This window comes from Pan troglodytes, chromosome 18, assembly GCF_028858775.2.
Source record: "Pan troglodytes isolate AG18354 chromosome 18, NHGRI_mPanTro3-v2.0_pri, whole genome shotgun sequence".
NCBI classification, from domain to species: Eukaryota; Metazoa; Chordata; class Mammalia; order Primates; family Hominidae; genus Pan; species Pan troglodytes.
In genome coordinates, this window is record NC_072416.2 from 17,639,670 (window position 1) to 17,655,800 (window position 16,131).

Consider the following 16,131-nt stretch of genomic DNA (forward strand, 5'->3'; position numbering starts at 1 on the left):
TGCCCGCCTCGGCCTCCCAAAGTGCTGGGATTACAGGCATGAGCCGTGGTGTCTGGCCCTAATGTGAGTGATCTTTAACACTGAGCACTTGAAAAAGAAAACCCCGAAGAAACCTAATTATTTGATGTCTGGACGACAAGGAAGAAGATAGAAATGGCATCAGATAATAAACAGTGTAAATGTTTATCAGAAAGGGGCTGGTGGTCAGGACAAGTAGGAGGATCGCTTGAGTCCAGGAGTGCATCTCTACAAAAAAGTTAAAGGATTTTTTAACATTGGCCAGGCGTGGTGGCACACATCTGTGATCCCAGCTACTTGGGAGGCTGAGGCAGGAGGATTGCTTGAAGCCCAGGAGGTTGAGGCTGCAGTGAGCTGTGATCAAGCCACTGCACTCCAGCCTGGGTGACACAGCAAAATCCAGTCTCAAAAAATAATAATAATAATATTTTACATAACCAACCACTTCTAAAGATTAAAAAAAACCCCATGATTAAAAACCTCAGGTCCCTCAGGCAATCATACCAGATATCGAAACAAAGCAATAACATAAGGACTGCAGTATATATTTTATTTTTATATTATTTATTTATTCTTTGTTAGTTTGTTTTTGGAGTGTGGGTTTTGTTTTGTTTTTTGATTTTTTTATTTTGTTCTACTCAATTTTATTCTTATTGCTCAGGCTTGAGTGCAATGGCCTGTTCTCAGCTAACTCAACCTCCGCCTCTTGGGTTTGCGTGATGACGGTTCCACGTCATCGGCCCTCCGCCTCTTGGCTTTGGATGATGATGGGTCCACGTCATCGGCCCTCCGCCTCTTGGGTTTGCGTGATGATGGGTCCACGTCATCGGCCCTCCGCCTCTTGGGTGTGGATGATGATGGGTCCACGTCATCGGCCCTCCGCCTCTTGGGTTTGGGCGATGATGGGTCCACGTCATCGGCCCTCCGCCTCTTGGGTGTGGATGATGATGGGTCCACGTCATCGGCCCTCCGCCTCTTGGGTTCGGGCGATGATGGGTCCACGTCATCGGCCCTCGGCCTCCTGGGTTTGGGTGGTTTTTCTGCCTCAGCCTCCTGAGTAGCTAAGGGAGGTGTCTTGAGATGATCATCCGCTGAGGGTGGAGGTGAGGGTGGAGCTGAGGGTGGAGGTGAGGGTGGAGGTGAGGGTGGAGGTGAGGGTGGAGGTGAGGGTGGAGCTGAGGGTGGAGGTGAGGGTGGAGCTGAGGGTGGAGGTGAGGGTGGAGCTGAGGGTGGAGCTGAGGGTGGAGGTGAGGGTGGAGCTGAGGGTGGAGGTGAGGGTGGAGGTGAGGGTGGAGCTGAGGGTGGAGCTGAGGGTGGAGGTGAGGGTGGAAGGGGAGTGATGAGACACTCGGGAGGTGTCTTGAGATTATCATCCGCTGAGGGTGGAGGGGGATAGAGCAGACACTCGGCAGGCCTGTTGAGATTATAATCCGCTGAGGGTGGAGGTGAGGGTGGAGCTGAGGGTGGAGGTGAGGGTGGAGCTGAGGGTGGAGGTGAGGGTGGAGCTGAGGGTGGAGGTGAGGGTGGAGGTGAGGGTGGAGCTGAGGGTGGAGCTGAGGGTGGAGGTGAGGGTGGAAGGGGAGTGATGAGACACTCGGGAGGTGTCTTGAGATTATCATCCGCTGAGGGTGGAGGGGGATAGAGCAGACACTCGGCAGGCCTGTTGAGATGATAATCCGCTGAGGGTGGAGCTGAGGGTGGAGCTGAGGGTGGAAGAAGAGTGATGAGACACTCGGGAGGCGTCTTGAGATTATCATCCGCTGAGGGTGGAAGGGGATGGAGCGGACACTCGGGAGGTGTCTTGAGGCTCAGGGAGTTTTCAGTTATAGAACGTTGTTGAGTTGGAGGAGGTGGCTGGTGGCCCATCCAGTTTTTTAAAGTTTCAGCTGTGAGGTAGGGCCAGTGGGGCAATCCTGAAGAATGACGATGCTCCGCTGCCGCCATTCTGACCTGTAGGGACAAAGGAGGGAATGCTTTCACACATATCCATTTGATGGACAAAATTACCGCCACCAACACAGTCTGCACCTTCTGTTGCTGGTGATAGATTTTTGCACCTTTCCATCCTCCAGGTTTCAAAATAGCAGTATCAGTGTCATAATATCACCCTTCCACTGAGTACTGCCGACAGCTGGGGGGTAAAGAAAAGTCATTGGGACACACTGTTGTCTCCACATGCCACTGTGTCTGTCTGCAAATGTAGGCAGGCTGGGGTCCTGCCCCAGGGAAGACAGAGTCATAACAGAGTAATAAAGAAGCATGTTTGAGACACAGGAGTGTCTATGTCTATCCTCATTCCTCCCTCACAGCCATCACCAGAGCATGTTTCTTGCACCAGGTCAACAGACAGTAAGAGACAGTAAGAGAGGCGTGAAAAGCCCATTGTCCACACATGTTGCAGCTTCTTTTTGGAGAATGTTTTCCAGGCCTTTTATGTTCTGTCTCTGATTCTCAGAACTCTGCAAGGTCAGTGTGACCACCCTGCTCCAAATCTAAGAAAACAGAGGTTTCCAGAGGAAGGAGAAATTGTGCTCAGGGTCACACAGCTTGCAAGAGGCAGAGTGGAAGTTGATTCCAGCTCTGCCTGCAGGCCCCTCTCATTTCCCCTCTGTTTCCCTTCTTGACAAAGGATCTTCTTCACTCTGGAGGTGCCACCCATGAGAACAAAGAGCTCTGGAGAGATGTGCATTCCTGAAGAGCTGCAGGGGAACTGGGAGAGGGTTTTCTGACAGAACAATCTTATCTCAAGAAGTCAGTTAGGCATGGCTATAATATTTCTTTTCACTCCCAGGTAATACCAAATTGTAAGTGCACTAAAACATGAAGAATACTTTTGTCCATGGAAAAATGAGGTGGGAATTCTAAACAAAGCAAGTTTTAAAACTGTGTTTCACTTCAAGTGTACAAGTCCCATCACGTGTAATAGGACTCGGCAGCTTTTGAAGGTACAGAGGCCACACAAGAACCAGCTTAGCTGAGCATCATTTAAGGCCTTCATTTGGAATTGTCCCTGTGGGTAATAAGTTACATTCACTCTTCACTAATTTACAGTCAGGGCCCATTTGCTATTACAAATACGGGACCTCTGACACTTAGAATATTAGATCAGGGGCCCCACTGGGTGGGGATGAAAGTGTTTTTGCACAACACGGTTACCAACAGGGATGGGACTGTGATGCTTGTAGGCAGCCTTTCTCTCTGCCATCTCCCTCTGCAGGGCTTGAGCACAGAGCTGTAGGGAGAAAAATGTATCCAGGTCCGGACCTGGCAGACTATGTCCAAAAGCAAGGAAAACAAGCAAACTTACCCAGTTGCAAAGAGGCTTTCTTGCAGAAGGGGGGATCTGAAAAAGCCAACACATGAGAAATTGAATGTTGAGAGAGTCTAAGGGCCGTGGCATCATCTGCATCAGCACTGAACTATCCTGCAACTGCGGGGAGGAAGCTCCTTACTTTGCATTTGTGGTAGTCCTCTGCCCGCCGCTGCAACTCTTGCGCAGGTTGATACGTTTTCCTATGGATTACAATCACTTTCATCAGATAAAGCACCACTTTCAGGATGATTTTAAATAATCTGCCATATTTCTGTTATCCTCACAACTGTACCCTTACACAATCTATCTATACCTAGAAAACGTATTTCAGATGGCTATAAGAGTACAGTCTGAGCCGGTCACAGTGGCTGACGCCTGTAATCCCAGCACTCTGGGAGGGCGAGGCGGATGGATCACGAGGTCAGGAGATTGAGACCATTGTGGCTAATATGGTGAAACCCCTTCTCTACTAAAAATACAAAAAATTAGCCAGGCGTGGTGGCAGGCACCTGTAATCCCAGCTACTCGGGAGGCTGAGGCAGGGGAATCACTTGAACCTGGGAGGCGGAGGTTGCAGTGAGCCAAGATCACATCATTGCACTCCAGCCTGGGTGACACAGCGAGACTCCATCTCAGAAAAACAAAAACAAAAACAAAAAAACTGTACAGTCTGATCCAAACTGTTGCTATATTGATTCCTCCTCTTGCTTACTGCCTGCTGACTTCTGAGATGATAGTTTCCTTCCCCATTCTCAGTATATCCCTAATTCATCCTTCACTGAGCATCTTTTCTCATAAAGCTGTATTCTCTTTGTATTAATATCCTCACCGTGTTTCACAGGGCAGAAACAGCTGGGCTTATAAACAGGCATAGTCCTTTTGAAGGATGTGGTTGATCCTACAACAACACACTTTCCTAAGGATGACAACAACTCACCCCCCCCCAGAATGGCTGGTATGAACCGAGTTTCCACACAGTCTAGCTGGCAATGGGGTCAGGAGACGTTTTGCTACTTCACATCTTTTGGTCACTGGTAAATATTAAGGTACTTTGTTTTCTGTTTTGTGAACTCTCTCTCTCTCTCACGATATGTCTTCTGACCATTTGTTTCTATTTCTGCATTTACTGGGTCTAAACATTGTACAAAGGTTAAAAACAACACTCCAATGGGCGTTTCCCAGGAGGGTGGGGTTCAGTTTCTGAACTCACTTGTAGGTGTGTATTTCTTTCGTATCCAATTTCCCATTTTCCTCTGCCTCTGATACCTACCTCTCCTTTTCTGCATGCTCACATTCTTTCATGCTTAGTTTCCTCAGATTAGAAGGGAGAGAAATGCACACACATGATCCACCAGCCCGTGTGGGATTCCCTCTGCCCTTCTGGCATCTGAAGGCTGTGATTCAAAGATCCCCCCTGCAACCTTTCCACAAATGAACCAACTGATTCTCACAACCGAAGGGAGAATTGATACCTCCCATTGAGGGACAAAAAAAAGTCACACTCTGGCCTGCTGGCAAGTCACCTGTCATTTCCAGCTCATCTTCATAGTTCCATAGTTAGTCCTATTCTTTAGTAAATATAAAGACTATTAAAAGCTTCTATGAGGTGCACTATGTGTGTTTCTGGGGTCAGTCTTGTGCTTGACACAGCGAAAGCTCATTTTAGTTCAGTGTGAAAAACCAGACCTCACCAATTCATCACAACTAACTCCATCGGAAGCAGAGGATTGCTCCTCATCTGACTCCTCCTGTGTGAGACCTGATTCTCAGTCAGAGGCTGATGCCGGAACTGAGACCATCAGCCATAGAGAGATCCTTCCAGAATATGGTGTCATTAACCCCGCAGTTCACTACTGCACTTTGCCATGATTCAGGACTGGAACTCTTGTCATCGACTTTAAAGATCCTGGTTGAGAGAAAAGGCAATCTGAATGCTGGGCGCATCTATTGAATTACAAATGATTGGAATGGCTCCTAAGTCAGGGTGTTATGTCCTGAAAATAGGTGACAATGGCAAACCATCCACCCTGGTGTTGACTGAGTTTAACAAGGTTCAGTTCACAGAGATTGAGGGCAGAAAAAGGAAACGGCCTAAAAAGGGTAAGTTTGCTGTGTTGCCCTCACACCACTTGATTCATGGTCCTGATCCTAAGGATCTCACCTGATACTTGGTTTTATAGGAAGGATGTGTAAAATTCCCAGAACGCTAGGAAACAGGGATGAAAACACTTCAAAGAGAAAGTTAATCAACTTGTTTCTGACCACAGGGCATCCTTCAGCACATGCTGTCTGGAGTGGCCTCCAACAAGGAGTGTGTGGTGAGGTGCTGAGAATGCAATGGGAGCAGGGTCCTGTCCCCACGCTAAAGAAGCTCACAGTTTAATGCAAATGAGAAGCCAGTGAGGACATCACTACTCCTGCTGTGCACTTGGGAACTAGAAACACAAAACCTGACTCTGGAGGGAAGCTAAGGAAGCATTCTACTCTTGAGTTGGCATAAGTGCATCTGAAGCTTCTGATCTCCGATGAGAACAATGGGGGACACCCAACAGAATATAAAACCCATGATTGAATACATCAAATTGCTAACATGGCAGTAAACAGACATGAGGTGAAGATGGAGAAGAAGGAAACCCAGGACGAAAGTCAGCCTCGCATTTGGAACCCATTTCCCTGAGTTTCATTGCTGAATTCCAGAAGGAACTACTGAGATGCAAAGAAGCACAGCAGCTTTTGCACACATGCATGGGATTAGATGGAAAACAAGTGGATTGAGGGTCTGCCAATGAAAGCGACCCATACTGAAGTCCACTGGCTCTGGTTGAGACCCAGAAGAGTCATGCATCAGAATAGAGGTGGACAGGAAATACCCTGGCCTTTGTAGGGACTGAGCCTGCACCGACGACCTCAATTGCAGCCTGTATGGAGGACCCCTGACCATCCCCCAGAAGTAGACTCCCATCTCTTCTGCAGCAAGATAACATGCTACTAGGCCTCAATTCATTGCTAAATATTTTGTAACAAGTATCTCACATTTAACAAAGAAAGATCAGTCATATGGCAGCAAAATACAATGTAATATGACCAAAACATGAAAGACTGTGAAAATGAATCTGGAGGTGACCCAAGCATTGAATTCAACAATCCAGGCTGGGTGTGGTGGCTCACACTGGGAGGCTGAGGTAGGCAGATCACCTGAGGTCAGGAGTTCAAGACTAGCCTGGCCAACAGGGTGAACCCCTGTCTCTACTAAAATTACAAAAATTGGGCTGGGCACGGTGGCTCATGCCTGTAATCCTAGCACATTGGGAGGCCGAGGTGTGCGGATCATGATGTCAGGAGTTCTAGACCAGCTTGGCCAATATGGTGAAACCCCGCCTCTACTAAAAATACAAAAATTATCCGGGCATGGTGGCATATGCTTGTAGTCCCAGCTACTCAAGAGGCTGAGGGATAAGAATCACTTGAACCTGGGAGGTGGAGGTTGCAGCGAGCCAAGATCATGCCACTGCACTCTAGCCTGGGTGACAGAGTGAGGCTCTGTCTCAAAAAAAAAAAAAAAAAAAAAAAAAAAAATTGGCCAAATGTGGTGGCACACACCTGTAATCCAAGCTACTCGGGAAGCTGAGGCAGAATTGCTTCAAACTGGGAGGCAGAGGTTGCAGTGAGCCAAGATTGCACCATAGCACTCCAGCCTGGGCGACAGAGCGAGACTCTATCTCAAAATTAAAAAAAAAAAAAAAAGGCTGGCTGTGGTGGCTCACGCCTCTAATCCCAGCACTTTGGGAGGCTGAGGCAGGTGGATTACCTGAGGTCAGAAGTTCGAGACCAGCGTGGACAACATGGTGAAACCCCATCTCTAGTAAAAATACAAAAATTAGCTGGGCGTGGTGGTGGGCACCTGTAATCCCAGCTACTTGGGAGGCTGAGGCAGGAGAATCGCTTGAACCCAAAAGGCAGTGAGCTGAGATTGTGCCATTGCACTACAGCCTGGGCAACAACAGCAAAGCTCCATCTCAGGAAAAAAAAAAAAAAAAAAGAGAGAGAGAAAGGAAAACCAATGCCAGTACTAGCAACTCCTCTTCCCCCGAAAAAATGACAAACAAGAATGTAGGAAGGGAAAGGAATTATACAGCTTAAACTAATGAAGCAGAAAGGACAAACTCAATTTTGAACCCACTGAATTTGCCACAAATATTGTAGAAAATATTCTCAAGGACTTTACAGTTGTCTACTTTGATTGGCACATGGTTCATACAACAGTATTTGTGTCAAGGCACATCTTACTGTTTTTTGGCGGTCTTCCTCTTTCCATTGATTTTGTCATGATGGTTGATTTTCGGTGTCACCTTCATCTTATGGATTTTATCTCTAACTTTTCTTTTCACATGTCTCCGTAGAGTAATGGCGTCTTTCCGGCCAATTTTATTTCCTGGAAAGGAAGAAACTCTTTTCTTTGTGTGCATACAAATGGACCTCAGCCCTTGGTGAGAGTGAGGAGAGGAGAAGGTGAGAAACCTGAGGGCAAGAAGCTGTTCTTTCCCTTTCCAGGGCAAACTCATTTCCACACTATGGGGACTCCAACAGAGCCATACCTTCCTGTCTACGGCGGTTGGACCTCCTGGCTCTCTGCTGTACATCTGTGGATCCATCATGTCCATTTTCAGACTGGAAGATAGTCTTCAGGAAAGACAACTAGGAAATAATAATATAAGAATGACGGCTGGGCACGGTGGCTCATGCGTATAATCCCAGTACTTTGGGAGGCCGAGGCAGGTGGATCACGGGGTCAGGAGTTCAAGACCAGCCTGGCCAAGATGGTGAAACCCCGTCTCTACTAAAAATACAAAAATTAGCCAGGCATGGCAGCGGGGCCTGTAATCCGAGCTACTCGGGAGGCTGAGGCAGAGAACCGTTTGAAGCTGGGAGGCGGAGGTTGCAGTGAGCCGAGATCACACCACTGCACTCCAGCCTGAGGGACAGAATGAGACTCTGTCACACACACACACACACACACACACAGACACACACACACACACACAAGAATGACATGAGGCTGGCACGGTGGCTCACTCCTGTAATCCCAGCACTTTGGGAGGCCGAGGCAGGCAGATCACCTGAGGTCGGGAGTTTGAGACCAGCCTCACCAACATGGAGAAATGCTGTCTCTGCTAAAAATACAAAATTAGCCAGGCATGGTGGTGCATGCCTGTAATCCCAGCTAGTCGGGAGGCTGAGGCAGGAGAATCACTTGAACCCAGCAGGAAAAGGTTGTGGTGAGCTGAGATTGTGCCATTGCACTCCAAACTGGGCAACAAAATTGAAACTCTGTCTCAAAAAAAAAAAAAAAAAAAATAGGCCAGGTGCGGTAGCTCACGCCTGTAATCCCAGCACTTTGAGAGGCTGAGGCGGGTGAATCACAAGGTCAAGAGATGGAGACCATCCTGGGCAACATGGTGAAACCCCGTCTCTACTAAAAATACAAAACTTAGCTGAGCATGGTGGCGCACGCCTGTAGTCCCAGCTACTTGGGAGGCTGAGGCAAGAGAACTGCTTGAACTCAGGAGGCAGAGGTTGCAGTGAGCCAAGATCCCACCACTGCACTCCAGCCTGGTGACAGAGTGAGACTCCGTCTCAAAAAAAAAAAAAAATGACATGAATATACTTCACACAACGGAACTGTACACTTCAACACGGTTAGATGGTAATTATCATCTTATAAGTATTTTACCACAGGTTAACATGTTTCACAACTTGAAAAGGAAGTAATTACCTTCAGCTCTCTGAGTTCTAGAATTTGTAACATTTCACCCCCTGCTCCTTCCTGATCTGCACTGGAGCATCTTCCTTCTGTCCCTGCTCTACTCAGAGTTCATTTTGCCTTCCCTCACATCAGCTTCATTGAGGCTGGTTTGAACTTAACGCAAAACATTCTCACTAATGACTGAATTCCCACCAAGATTTCCATATTATCACAGTATGCTTTTAATCTTCGAAGATATTAAATATTTGTTCTCATCATAGCTAAAATGCAATGCAAATCCCATCTCAGATGTGGGTCAGATACCTATGAATCTCCTGAGGTAGTCATTGAAATGACTTTTTTCTTGAGACGGAGTGTCACTCTCAACCATGCTGAAGTGCAGTGGCGCTACCGTGGCTCACGGCAACCTCCACCTCCCAGATTCAAGCGATTCTTGTGCCTCGGCCTCCCAAGTAGCTGGGATTACAGGTGCCCGCTACCATGCCTGGCTAATTTTTGTCTTTTTAGTAGAGATGGGGTTTCACCATGTTGGCCCATCTGGTCTTGAACTCCTGACCTCAAGTGATCCATCTGCCTCAGCCTCCCAAAGTGCTGGGATTACAGGCATGAGCCACCACACCTGGCCTGAAATAATATCTTTCAAATTCTTTGTAGAATTTGTTTTTTCCTGATTTCTGCACATAGGATAAAAAAAAAATCATGTACTAGGATTTCAAGAGAAGCAATGGGTAATCTAAAAAGATGAAAAGAGCAACCACGTCAATCCCACAGCTACTGCTAGATTTCATAGGAAAGGTAGCTGGCCCAGTTTGGAGCTAGGAGAAATGTCAAACACATGAAGAAATGAGAAGCAAAGAAATGCCATCACGCATGAATGCTTCATGGCACCCATGATGTCCCTGCTTAGGAGGTAATGGTATAGATGACTAGATGACAAGGACAAAGATGAGAGGTGCGAAGTTGTCCAAGTCCAACAACTCAACTGAACTTTCCTAAATGGAATTGTTAAAAAGTGGTAAATTTAAAAACTTCCCCTGGCTCACGTGGTGGCTCACGCTTGTAATCCCAGCACTTTGGGAGGCTGAGGCGGGTGGATCATTTGAGGTCGGGTTTTGAGACTAGCCTGGCCAACATGGTAAAACCCCGACTCTACTAAAAATACAAAAATTAGCTGGGCATGGTGGTAGGCACCTGTAATCCCAGCTACTTGAGAGGCTGAGGCAGGGGAATCACTTGAAGCCAGGAGGTGGAGGTTGCAGTGAGCTGAGGTCACACCATTATACTCCAGCCTGGGCAACAGAGGGAGACTCGTCTTGGGGGTGAGAAAAGAGAAAAAAAAAAAAAAGCTTCCTCCAATTTATACCGAAAATTCTCTGTTCAGGACTAAGTGGCACAGAGAATGTTAAATGTGCCTAGATATCTTCATAACTCATATATTTTCTGTTTTCTACATATCTTGAAAGGCAGTGCCAAATGACGTGTAATTATCTAGGCGGTAAAACTGAAACATACTTCCTCTTCCCTTGAATATAAAAAAGCATTGTGGTATTAGTACTTTTATCTTGGATCATTGTTCAGAAGGAGGTTCAGCCCCCAGACAACCACATTTTTACTGTCATGAATGGCAAGACAAAATGTAGAGCTCAACTTCCCCAAAGGAAAAAAGGCTCAAAAGACAAATTATGGCACAACTTAGCAGCCAAATTCTTACCAAGTACAGACTTTTGACATACTGATCTCTCTCCAGTTGCAAGTGGGAACATGCACTTTGAATGATGTCATTCAAAATTACCCTGCCCAGACACACTTTTCATTGCTTCTCTTGGAGGGCAGTTCTAAGAGATTCTCTGGGGCTTTCTCTGCATCATGAGACGCAGTGCAGTTCTGCCCTTCACCTTCCGGCAGTTTGTCACCTCGTCCCTATGACCTCAGAGGAACTTTGTCTCAGGCCAATTGTTTGTTCCTTGGGCCCTTTCATTTCCCCTAAAAATCATCTGCTGCCCCTCTAAATGGCCTACATCTCCATCTATCTCCCTCTCCCCTCAGAAGAGGGTGCTCTTTAAGCATCAACCATCCAGCCCTTCTAGCCGTCTCATTTTTCAGCTGGTTCCCATGTTTATGCCTGTTCTATGTTTTTCTTTTCCTGTTAAGCTGTCTGTTCTCAGCTCATTTCTGCAGTGAATCTTCAGAGAGGAGACTGGAAGCTTTCCTTCCACCCATACGATAGAACTATAAAGCAGAAGAGTTTAGAAAGAATTTCCTATTTAAGTGACGAAACCTCATACTCCATTTGTGACAAATAGCACAAAGGTTAAAAAAACTTATTTTTGACCAAAAGCTCTGTTGACATTCTATTAAAAAAACACTGATCTATTTAATTTTCATAATGTAAATGGCAGATATTTTCATAATTCTTATGCTAATAAATCATTTCCCTGATTTTTTGGGTAAAACCACATATTCATAATGAAGTCCAGAAACGTGAATTGTTTTATATAATTTATTCTTATTTGTGATTACAAGTATACCTCTACAGAAAGTTAGTATACTCACCCAAAGGTAAACTGTCCAGAGGGTAATGACAACTTTATAACTTCTCAGAAATTCAATAATGATACCTAACCAAGGACTTCCACCAAAGTCAGTCCCACGATGATGATGGTCAGCCAGAATATTGATAACCTGGAATAATAATAGTTGAAATAATGAAAAGGTCAATGACACTGACAATATTTCACTCAGAAAGAATCATCCTTAGAAACCGTCAACCTCCTCCAAAAGGTAACCACATCCCTCAGATATCACTGTGGGATTCCACTGCTACAAAAAAGAACAGAAGTTAGAAGTCACATGTTTTTCAGATGGCTGGTAGTGTTTTTAGGCATTGCAAATGTGGGGTGTTGTCTTTCTTGGTATAAAGCAGGGATATCCAATCTTTTGACTTCCCTGCCTATATTAAAAGAAGCAAAGTTGTCTTGAGCCACACATAACATACACTAACACTAACAATAGCTGATGATCTAAAAAAAACCTCTTTTTTTTTTGAGACAGAGTTCCGCTCCACTCAGTCGCCCAGGCTGGAGTGCAGTGGTGCAATCTCGGCTCACTGCAAACTCCAGCTCCTGGGCTCAAGCCATTCTCCTCCCTCAGCCTCCCGAGTAGCTGAGATTACAGGTCTCTGCCACCATGCCCGACTAATTTTTGTATTTTTAGTAGAGATGAGGTTTCACCATGTTGGCCAGTCTGGCCTTGAACTCCTGACAGGCGATCTGCCTGCCTCGGCCTCCCAAAGTGCTGGGATTACAGGTGTGAGCCACCGTGCCCGGCCATTTTTTTGTTTTTGTTTTGGTTTGTTGTTTTTGAGATGGGGTCTCACTCTGTCACCCAGGCTGGAGTGCAGTGGTGTGCTCTCGGCTCACTGCAACCTCTGCCTCTCAGGTTCAAGTGATTCTCCTGCCTCAGCCTCCTGAGTAGCTGGGAGTACAGGTGCCTGACAGTGCACTCAGCAAATTTTTGTATTTTCTGTGGAGATGGGGTTTTGCCATGTTGGCCAGGGTGGTCTCGAACTCCTGACCTCAGGTAATCTGCCCGCCTCAGCCTCCCAAAGCGCTGGGATTACAGGCATGAGCCACTGTACCTGGCCAAAATCTCCTAACGTTTTAAGAAAGTTTACAAATTTGTGTTGAACTGCATTCAAAACTGTCCTGGGCCACATGCAGCCCGTCACTCATGGCTAAGACAAGCTAAGTATAAAGTAATTATCTTATCTTTTCTTTTCTGTTTTGAGACAAAGTTTTGCTCTGTCACCCAGGCTAGATTGCAGTGGCATGATCTCAGCTCACTGCAACCTCCGCCTCCCGGGTTCAAGCGATTCTCCTGCCTCAGCTACTGAGTAACTGGGATTACAGGTGCCTGCCACCACGCTCGGCTAATTTTTGTATTTTTAGTAGAAACAGGGTTTCACCATCTTGGCCAGGCTGGTCTCCAACTCCTGACCTCATGATCCACCTGCCTCGGCCTCCCAAAGTGCTGGGAATACAGGTGTGAGCCACTGCACCTGGCCAGTAGTTATCTTTTCTTTAAAGTTATTTACTTGTTTTTTAAATTGATGTATAGCATTGGATGCATTTATTATATATCACATGGTAAAAGAATCCCTCTAAATAATACTTCTCTCTTGGATTATATGAATCTTTGTCATTTAAATCTCAGCATAAGTAAAAAAAAAACACACAATGAAGAGATTACTTCATTCACAAATAAGTATCAAATTTTAGTGCTTAAAAATTAACAAAGTTCAGACAGCTTGTGATAACATTTCTACATGGATTCCTCAGGATTTAACTATATATTCTTGAAAACATCTCAATTTTAAATGTTTCTTTCAAGATGGTGAATTAAACAGAGATAGCCCTTCAACAGGTTGAACTCAGCATATGCTGAGTCTGAAATGGAAATGATGGAGTTAGAGAACCATACAACAACGGTAATGATTTCAGAAACATGGTGTTGAGCAGAACAAAGCAGACACAAAAGAGTACCTATGGCATGGCATGCGTCTGTATACGCGAAATTCCAGAATAAGCAAGCTAACCTATGATAAGAAAGAGACCGGCTGGGAAGAGTGAGAGTTCACTTTCTGGGGTGACATAATAGTGTAGATCTTGGCTGGGCACGGTGGTTCACGCCTGTAATCCCAACGCTTTGGGAGGCCGAGGCGGGCGGATCACCTGAGGTCGGGAGATCAAAACCAGCCTGACCAACATGGAGAAACCCTATCTCTACTAAAAATACAAAATTAGCTGGGAGTGGTGGCACATGTCTGTAATCCCAGCCACTCGAGAGGCTGAGGCAGGAGAATCGCTCGAACCTGGGAAGCAGAGGTTGCGGTGAGCTGATATTGCCCCATTGCACTCCAGCCTGGGCAACAAGGGAGAAACTGTCTCAAAAAAATAAATAAATAAATAAAATAATGTGGATCTTGAAAGGGGGTTGGTTTATGCTGGTGTATGTACTTTCCAAAGTTAGTAAACTTACACTTAAGGTTATATATTTTGGCCAGGCGCGGTGGCCCACGCCTGTAATCCCAGCACTGGGAGGCTGAGGCAGGCGGATCACGAGGTCAAGAGATGGAGACTATCCTGGCGAACATGGTGAAACCCCGTCTCTACTAAAAATACAAAAATTAGCCAGGCGTGGTGGTCTACTAAAAATACAAAAATTAGCCAGGCATTGTAATCTGAGCTACTCAGGAGGCTGAGGCAGGACAATTGCTTGAACCCCAGAAGCGGAGGTTACAGTGAGCCGAGATCTTGCCACTGCACTCCAGCCTGGGCGACAGAGTGAGACTCTGTCTTAAAAAAAAAAAAAAAAAAAAAGTCATCAAACCAGATGACACAAATCAAATGACATTTCACTTTGTTTTGGTCCATTTTGTTTGTTAGAGACAAGAGTGCAGCGGGGCCATCTCGGCTCACTGCAACGTCCAGCTCCTGGGCCCAAGCGATCCTCTCACCTCAGCCTCTCCAGTAACTGGGATAACAGGTACACACCACCAGACCCAACTAATCTCTTTTGGAATTTTTTGTAGAGATGGGGTTTCGCTATGATGCCCTGGCTAGTCTTCAACTCCTGGACTCAAGTGATCTGCCCACCTCGGCCCCCTAAAGTGCTGGGATTACAGGCCTGAGCTGTGTAATTTCATGCCGCGTGACACAGCCCAGTAAAAAGGAAGAAACCCCACGGGTCCAGCGTCTACTCACAGAGATGCACTGATGGCTGATAAATTCCAGCAGGAGCCAAAAGAGGAGCCAAAAGAGCATCCACCGCACCCGCATGTCCTGGTCCTTTCAGGGCGCCCTGAGGCGGCCAGGACAGAGGTGGAGGTGGCTTAGGGCAGGGGGGAGGGAAGGGGACGGGGACCGGGCCGGGATCTGAGTTGGGGAGGGGGAGGGGAGGGGGAGGGGAAGGGGAGGGGAAGGGGGGAAGTAAGGGAAGGGAAAGGAGGAGAAGGGGGCTGTTGGGCACCTGGAGGAGGAGGAGAAGAAGAAAGGGTCTGGGAAAGGATCCGGTTCAAATTAAGTACTCAAGCGCTGGTGGAAGGCTTAGCTACAGGTCACGGAGAAGATCAGGGAAGCAACAGGACACGCGGGGCAAGGGAGCGTGAGGCTTAGGAGCAATTAGAGGGAGACAAAAAGGTTCTGCTATCCACCAAACCTTCTTCGGTCTGGGCCCTCCCTTAGCAACCCTGGGGCTTTATACTCCCTCTCCACCAATCCCTGATGACCCCGGTGGTGCCTCACAATGGATAATGCCAAGTAGCGCCCGCATCATTCCAATGACCCCTCCCCCATCTCAGTCTCCCACACTCCTCGCAAGGACAGGTCCTCTCTGGAACCTTCACAAACCTGATTTCTGGTCCTCCCCAACCAGCTCCCTGTCCCTGCTTCTGGGCGCTCCTTCCTTCCTGAGCTCCCAGGGTTCCTCAAGGTCACTTTTGGCGACAAAACATAAAAAACAAATGATGGCAGGATGGCAGGAAGAACCTCATACCCAAGCAGAGTGCCAGGTTTTATAGCCTCCGCTCAGCCATTCATATCCTAAGCAACAAAGCATCAGCAGGATACGGAAGGTCCCGATAGTAAACCATCTCCATCACATCCATGTAGCCATCCGCCCATCAACCTGTATCTCAGGAACAAATGTACATACATTCATTTTAAGCATGCATGGTACATTTACAAAAATTAACCTGACTTATTTTGTTCCAGCAAATCTCAATATATTTGAGAGCAATCAAATCACACAGCATGTTTCTGATCATATAACTGTGCTAGAAGTCAATGATTAAAAGCTAATTCAAAATTATTATTTGCTTGGAAATTCAAAGTGCCCTTATAAGACATAAACATAAGAAAGAATCCAAAATGAAACAAGATTGCCTTTCAACTCAATGATAAGATCATAACATGGCAATAAAATGTCTCCCTCTGGCCTGGGAATTCCTCTTTGTGGCACAAGGTTGTGTGATCTCAAA

At 46.4% G+C, this 16,131-nt stretch overlaps 1 protein-coding gene across 4 annotated transcripts; it reads right to left on the reverse strand.

The window, feature by feature from the left end:
* Nucleotides 1-551: 551 nt before the first annotated feature.
* LOC112204066 (nuclear pore complex-interacting protein family member B12-like) lies at nucleotides 552-15,323 on the reverse strand. 4 transcript variants are annotated; one of them, XM_063796746.1, is made up of 8 exons: nucleotides 15,123-15,323; nucleotides 14,858-14,954; nucleotides 11,649-11,777; nucleotides 7,927-8,026; nucleotides 7,619-7,763; nucleotides 3,471-3,531; nucleotides 3,326-3,361; nucleotides 552-1,968 (listed from the first exon to the last, which is right to left on the reverse strand). In XM_063796746.1, exons 2-8 carry the CDS (start codon nucleotides 14,930-14,932, stop codon nucleotides 706-708), a joined length of 1,809 nt encoding a protein of 602 aa, XP_063652816.1. In that variant the 5' UTR covers nucleotides 14,933-14,954; nucleotides 15,123-15,323; the 3' UTR covers nucleotides 552-705. The 4 variants fall into 4 exon arrangements, with proteins under 4 accessions (XP_063652816.1, XP_063652818.1, XP_063652817.1 ...); XM_063796748.1 differs by lacking the exon at nucleotides 15,123-15,323 and having other exon boundaries at nucleotides 552-1,463; nucleotides 1,722-1,968; nucleotides 14,858-15,025; XM_063796747.1 differs by lacking the exon at nucleotides 15,123-15,323 and having other exon boundaries at nucleotides 552-901; nucleotides 947-1,968; nucleotides 14,858-15,025.
* Between the last annotated feature and the right edge of the window lie 808 nt (nucleotides 15,324-16,131).

Excerpts from the sequence above, each read along its gene's own strand:
- LOC112204066 (XM_063796746.1), bottom strand. The coding sequence starts at position 14,932 with ATGCGGGTGCGGTGGATGCTCTTTTGGCTCCTCTTTTGGCTCCTGCTG. Across the intron at positions 7,764-7,926 it reads CAACCGCCGTAGACAGGAAG|GAAATAAAATTGGCCGGAAA; the intron begins GTATGGCTCTGT and ends CTTCCTTTCCAG. Across the intron at positions 1,969-3,325 it reads GAAAGCCTCTTTGCAACTGG|GTCAGAATGGCGGCAGCGGA; the intron begins GTAAGTTTGCTT and ends TTGTCCCTACAG.